We start from the raw sequence: 7,316 nt of genomic DNA on the forward strand, positions 1-7,316 counted from the left end.
GTTCATTCTGCAACTCCCGTTTCGAGTTACTACTCTTAGCAACTGAACTAGTATCAAATACCGCGGGGTTGCTATAAACACTAGTAAAGTACACATCAATAACATGTATATCAAATATACCTTTGTTCACTTTGCCATCCTTCTTATCCACCAAATACTTGGGGCAGTTCTGCTTCCAGTGACTAGTCCCTTTGAAGTAGAAGCACTTAGTCTCAGGCTTAGGTCCAGACTTGGGCTTCTTCACTTGAGCAGCAACTTGCTTGCCGTTCTTCTTGAAGTTCCCCTTCTTCCCTTTGCCTTTTTCATGAAACTAGTGGTCTTGTTAACCATCAACACTTGATGCTTTTCTTGATTTCTACCTTCGTCGATTTCAGCATCACGGAGAGCTTGGGAATTGTTTCCGTTATCCCTTGCATATTATAGTTCATCACGAAGTTTTACTAACTTGGTGATGGTGACTAGAGAATTCTGTCAATCACTATTTTATCTGGAAGATTAACTCCCATTTGATTCAAGCGATTGTAGTACCCAGACAATCTGAGCACATGCTCACTGCTTGAGCTATTCTCCTCCATCTTTTAGCTATAGAACTTGTTGGAGATTTCATATCTCTCAACTCGGGTATTTGCTTGAAATATTAACTTCAACTCCTGGAACATCTCATATGGTCCATGACGTTCAAAACGTCTTTGAAGTCCCGATTCTAAGCCGTTAAGCATGGTGCACTAAACTATCAAGAAGTCATCATATCGAGCTTGCCAAACGTTCATAACGTCTGCATTTGCTCCTGCAATCAGTCTGTCACCTAGTGGTGCATCAAGGACATTATTCTTCTGTGCAGCAATGAGGATAATCCTCAAATCACGGATCCAATCCGCATCATTGCTACTAACATATTTCAACTTATTTTTCTCTAGGAACATATCAAAAATAAAACAAGGGAGCTAAACGCGAGCTATTGATCTACCACATAGATATGCTAATACTACCAGGACTAAGTTCATGATAAATTAAAGTTCAATTAATCATATTACTTAAGAACTCCCACTTAGATAGACATCCCTCTAATCATCTAAGTGATCACGTGATCCAAATCAACTAAACCATGTCCGATCATCACGTGAGATGGAGTAGTTTTCAATGGTGAACATCACTATGTTGATCATATCTACTATATGATTCACGCTCGACCTTTCGGTCTCAGTGTTCCGAGGCCATATCTGCATATGCTAGGCTCGTCAAGTTTAACCTGAGTATTCCGCGTGTGCAACTGTTTTGCACCCGTTGTATTTGAACGTAGAGCTTATCACACCCGATCATCACGTGGTGTCTCAGCACGAAGAACTTTCGCAACGGTGCATACTCAGGGAGAACACTTTTATCTTGAAATTTTAGTAAGGGATCATCTTATAAAGCTACCGCCGAACTAAGCAAAATAAGATGTATAAAAGATAAACATCACATGCAATCAAAATATGTGACATGATATGGCCATCATCATCTTGTGCCTTTGATCTCCATCTCCAAAGAATCGTCATGATCTCCATCGTCACCGGCATGACACCATGATCTTCATCATCTTGATCTATATCAATGTGTCGTCACATGGTCGTCTCGCCAACTATTTCTCTTGCAACTATTGCTATTGCATAGCGATAAAGTAAAGCAATTATTTGGCACTTGCATCTTATGCAATAAAGAGACAACCATAAGGCTTCTGCTAGTTGCCGATAACTTCAACAAAACATGATCATCTCATACAACAAAATATAGCATCATGTCCTGACCATATCACATCACAACATGCCCTGCAAAAACAAGTTAGACGTCCTCTACTTTGTTGTTGCAAGTTTTACGTGGCTGCTATGGGCTGAGCAAGAACCGTTCTTACCTACACATCAAAACCACAACGATAGTTTGTCAAGTTAGTGCTGTTTTAACCTTCTCAAGGACCGGGCGTAGCCACACTCGGTTCAACTAAAGTTGGAGAAACTGACACCCGCCAGCCACCTGTGTGCAAAGAACGTCGGTAGAACCGGTCTCGCGTAAGCGTACGCGTAATGTCAGTCCGGGCCGCTTCATCCAACAATACCACCGAACCAAAGTATGACATGCTGCTAAGCAGTATGACTTATATCGCCCACAACTCACTTGTGTTCTACTCGTGCATATAACATCTACGCATAAAACCTGGCTCGGATGCCACTGTTGGGAACGTAGTAATTTCAAAAAAATTCCTACGCACACACAGGATCATGGTGATCCATAGCAGCGAGAGGGGAGAGTGTTGTCCACGTACCCTCGTAGACCGAAAGCGGAAGCGTTAGCACAACCCGGTTGATGTAGTCGTACGTCTTCACGATCCGACCGATCAAGTACCGAACGCACGACACCTCCGAGTTCAGCACACGTTCAGCACGATGACGTCCCTCGAACTCCGATCCAGCTGAGCTTTGAGGGAGAGTTCCGTCAGCATGACGGCATGGTGACGATGATGATGTTCTACCGACGCAGGGCTTCGCCTAAGCAGCACTATGATATTATCGAGGTGGATTATGGTGGAGGGGGCACCGCACACGGCTAAGAGATCAAGAGATCAATTGTTCTGTCTATGGGGTGCCCCTGCCCCCGTATATAAAGGAGCAAGGGAGGGAGAGGCGGCCGGCCAGGAGGAGGCGCGCCAGGAGGAGTCCTACTCCCCCTTAAACCATAAACATGAGGCCTGTACTTGGTCCTAGGACCTGAACCCCCTCATGTTTTTCTCCCACTGCTTCCTGCTAATGCAATGAAAAGCCAGCAATTGCTGGATCTTTCAAAAAAAAACCTTAAACCTAGCTAGCCTATCGCCACACGCGCCGCTAGGAAACAAACACCTTCTTTCTCCTCTCATGAATGCAATTCAATGGCCTTCCGTATAGTCGTTTGTGTGAATTTAGGCAATAAACCTTTTGCCAGCCGAGCAAATTTTCTATAAATTCAAATCAACCTTTGGACCGTTGGGTTGGATCTGAATGGAGCTCTATCTTTCCCCCGCTTTCCAGTTGTTTAGATCTATAAACCCTAACACTAGTCAATCCGCCCATTTCTCAAACACGCCGCCGGGCGTAGCCATCCACCCATTTCTCAAACACGCCGCCAAGTGGCGCTTGCCCTCTTTACTTTTTGCCCTTGTTTCTCGCCCCCTTCACCATAGTCTTAGTCTCGTAGATGTCATCTTCTTGCCTTTAATGTCTCTACGCGTCTTATTACACCATCTCCGCCACTGCTCCCCTAAGTCGCAACCCCCCTTGGTCGCAGCCCATATATCTTGTTCAAATTCTAATCTACGTGTTTAAAAAAAAATCTAATCTACGTATTTAATTTCAAGCATTGGTATGCAATACTACGGACTGTTTCTTCTTCTCGTTGAACAACTGATCCAACCGTTTTTGAGCAAAAAGCTAAACTGAACAAAAGAAGGGGAGCAAAAGAAAAAAAGATGAAGAAAATAATAAAGCTAGGAAAAGCCAACTCTACTCTAAAACTATTCCTCCCGCATCACGAAAAGTTGACGCAGACGCTGCCGTTCTTGGCGCATCCGCACGACGGGCACGCCTGCGCTGCGGCCGCGCACGGCGCGCACACGCAGAGGTGCCGGCACGGCAGCAGCAGCACCACGGCCCCGCCGTCGCCGCACCCCTTGCACCTTCCGACTCCTGCCGGGGCCGGCGTGCCCACCTCCTCCTCCGCGCAGATGGGCACCTGGTTCTCCCCCCAGCAGCACGACTCGGCGTCGTCCTGACCATCGCCGCCGCCGCCACGGACCGCCTGCGCTTCGAGCACCCGCTGCAGGTCGGCGCGGAGCACGTTGGCCGCGGCCTCGTGGGACTGCGCGACGTCGCGCCACATCTGAGCCTCCATGTAGAGGTTCCTGAGGCGCTCCTCCAGCGCCCAGTTCATGCCCCTGACCCGCTCGATCTCGTCGTCCTTGGCCTTGAGCCGCTTCGCCGCCCTGGCCTCCACGGTGGACACGATGAGCCTCAGGTGGCTCCGCCTCTGCTCCGCCAGAGCAGCCCACATCTTTCTCGCCTGCGCCATCGACCACCGTTAATAACAAACAAAAGCTCTAGAAAAAAAAACCCGGAAACGAGGCGATTAATTTGATCACGGGACTCACATGTCCGTGCAGGACGTGGTCGGCGGCGACGGTCTGCTGTTGCGCGTGGGCCGCAAGAACGTCGCCGAGCACGGACGACCGCTCGTCGACGCGCCTCCGCTTGTTGCCGGTGGTCATTTCCGGAGCGCCGTCGCCCTTCCTCGCCAGATCAGCCGCGGCCAGAGCCAACCGCTCCGAGTACTGATCCGCGGCCGAGGCCGACGTCGGCGTGAAGAGGTCCGCGTAGCAAGGCCCGCTCGCAGGCATGGCGGCGGCCGAGGCGCGCGGCCGGTTGGCGAGCTGGTGGTGGCCGCCGCCGGTGGTGAGTAACATGTGGCGCAGGCGTTGCAGGTCCACGGCCATGGCGGTCTGCTCCTGGCACTGGCAGGCCGCGCGCGGGGAGGACGCGCCTATATATACACACAGGCAGAGGCAGCCAAGGGAAGGCGATGGCGATGAGTTAGTCAGATGTGGCGATGAGTCATGTCATGGATGGATCGGCGATGGATGGACGGACAGCGCGAGCGCGGCCGGGGTGGCGAAGAAAGAAACAAGAGGTCCGTCCTTGGATGACGGTAGGCGGCCGAGTATTTATGGTGCGTGCGTGCGTGACCGGGTGGGTTTTGGTTGGCGTCCACGTTTGATGGCCTCGCCTCGAGTGAGATGAGAGGAGAAAGCAACTGACGATGAGATCCTCCGATTATCCTTCTCGTTTTCAGGAGCGATTTCCTTTTATTTATGCCTTCCGTTTCAATCAAAATCTCCCTTTAATAATCGGGAACGATAACTGCCGAACATTCGGATTTTCTGGACCTGCAGCCGAACGTGCTTGTAGCCGTTGCACGAATCTTGATGGTATCCCATTGCCACGTCATCCCAGGGACGCGTTCGGGTTGAAGGCAAATTCCCCCGAACGTTTTTTACTCGCGTACCTTATCCTTTCCCCGACAATCACTGGCTCACCCACTCCCCCGAGTATCCCCTCACCTTATCATTCCGGCGATTACAGCGGCGAGGCCTTTCGGCGGTTGGAGCAGCGGCGTGCGGGGCGCGAGTGCTGCGGGAGGGCGCCGTATGCGGGCACCACGCTGTGAACCTGCGGGAGGAGGCGGCGGCGAGGATGGCCCGCGGGAGGAGGCGGCGAGGTTGCGACCTGCGGGGAGGGGGCAACGGCGAGTGCGGCTGCGAGGATGCGGCCCGCGGGAGGAGGCGGCGAGGTAGCGTGGCGCTCCCGGTCGCGCCGACCACCCACATCCTGGCGCTTGCCTGTCCCCGACGACGGCGCCGTCGGCGAGGACCCGTTCGCGGCATCGCTTGCCGGGTCGCGCGAGTACGGCGGCGAGGATGCGAGAGGGCTGCATCTGGCGGCTACGTAGCCTGTAGCTATGGAGGCTGACGCGGGACATGAGGGAGGGAGTGGCTAGTGATGGGGGGGAGGGAAGGGATGGCGCCGCCACGGCCAGCATGTCCACGGGACGCCGGGGTCCTGCGAGGTGGACTCCGCCAAGACCGGCGGCAAGGGCTCCCGCGGTGCACTGAGCAGTTCGGTAAATGGGAGGCACTCGGGGCGCACAATCTGTCAAAACATGCAGGTGACGATGACATCTACTCCCTCCGTTCCTAAATATAAGTCTCTTTTTAGACATTTCAAATGGACTACAACATATGGATGTACGTAGACATATATTAGAGTGTAGATTCACTCTTTTTCTCCGTATGTAGTCACTTGTTGGAATCTCTAGAAAGACTCATATTTGGGAACGGAGTGAGTACACTGCATTGCTTTCGTTGATGGTACTGGTTCAGATCGGCTGGTTGGTAGATCTTCATGGTACTGGAATGTTACTCGTATTCTTTTCGCATTTCAGTACTCGGTTAAAACAACACTACCTTTTTCCGATCAATATGCCCTTGTGGACTCAGAATAGTGCCACTTCAATTAGTGTCATTTCTTTAGCTCAGTTACTACTACATAGCTTCAGCTGGCATAGGTTGCAGTTTCAGATTCACATTTAGTAAATGACGATGGCAGTTATGCATGGCAACATTTTTTAAATTTCCAGGATGATGACAATTTTTAGTAAATGACAATTTGTTACCAGAAAAGTTGCCATGGGAAATTTGTAGAGTGAGAAAAATTCTAAGTTTTTATCAAAAAGTTGCCGTGGCAAATTGTACAGAGAAAATAATTCTAATTAGTTATCAGAAAAGTTGCCATGGCAACTTAAGATGCTAAAAAACATGGCAAAATTATAGATGTTTAAAAACATGGCAAACTTGCCATGGCAATTTAAGACGTTCAAAAACATGTCAAACTTTACGATGTGCAAAAACATGGCAAACTTTTTAAATTAGCATGTTCAAAAACATGCAAATTTGCCATGGCATAGTTATAGATGTTCAAAAACATGGCTAACTTGCCATGGCAACTTAAGATGTTCAAAAATATGGCAAAGTTTCAGGTGTTCTAAAACATGGCAAACTTGCCATGTCATTTTTAAAATTCTCAAAACCATTTGAAACCTGCCACGACAAACTACAGATGTGCGAAAACATGACAAACTTTTTTTAATTAAGTTTGTACAAAAACATGGCAAACTTCTTTAACTAAGATGGTCAACGGCAAACTTGCCATGGCAACTAACGGTGCTAAAAAACATGGTAACCTAATATGCTCAAAAACATGGCAAACTTGCCATGGCAACTAAAATCAATATTTTTGTTTACAGTTGTATTTTTTTTCATGGCAACTAAATGCATTTTTTTCCATGATTCGTTGTGTCTTTTTGTCATGTCCATCCAAAGAATGTTTGTCATGGCCATTACAAATTAGTTTGAGTTTCTCACAAATTGACCATGGCAAATTTAGTAATTGACCATGGAAAAAATATTTTTCATTTGATCTTGGCAAGTTTAGAAATTAACCATGGAAAATTTAGTAATTGACCATGACAAATTTAATTTTCATTTGATCTTGGTAAGTTTAAAAATTAACCATGGCAAATTTATTTTGCAGATCATGCCAAATTTTAGTTTCATGTATTTGCATTGCAGCATTTTTTAGTAAATGAGAATGGCATTATTTAGTAAATGACCATGCAAGTTTTTAGTAAATGCCGATGCCATTTTTTAGTAAATGGCCATGGCATATTAAGTTTACGATTCATGGCAATTTTTTACT

At 48.1% G+C, this 7,316-nt stretch overlaps 1 protein-coding gene across 1 annotated transcript; it reads right to left on the reverse strand.

Moving 5' to 3' along the window:
* Nucleotides 1-3,375: 3,375 nt before the first annotated feature.
* LOC109779055 (probable BOI-related E3 ubiquitin-protein ligase 3) lies at nucleotides 3,376-4,666 on the reverse strand. Its single transcript, XM_020337657.4, has 2 exons — nucleotides 4,157-4,666; nucleotides 3,376-4,068 (listed from the first exon to the last, which is right to left on the reverse strand). Exons 1-2 carry the CDS (start codon nucleotides 4,496-4,498, stop codon nucleotides 3,538-3,540), a joined length of 873 nt encoding a protein of 290 aa, XP_020193246.1. The 5' UTR covers nucleotides 4,499-4,666; the 3' UTR covers nucleotides 3,376-3,537.
* Between the last annotated feature and the right edge of the window lie 2,650 nt (nucleotides 4,667-7,316).

The sequence above is a fragment of the Aegilops tauschii genome, chromosome 3 (genome assembly GCF_002575655.3).
Source record: "Aegilops tauschii subsp. strangulata cultivar AL8/78 chromosome 3, Aet v6.0, whole genome shotgun sequence".
In the NCBI taxonomy this organism is placed as follows: Eukaryota; Viridiplantae; Streptophyta; class Magnoliopsida; order Poales; family Poaceae; genus Aegilops; species Aegilops tauschii.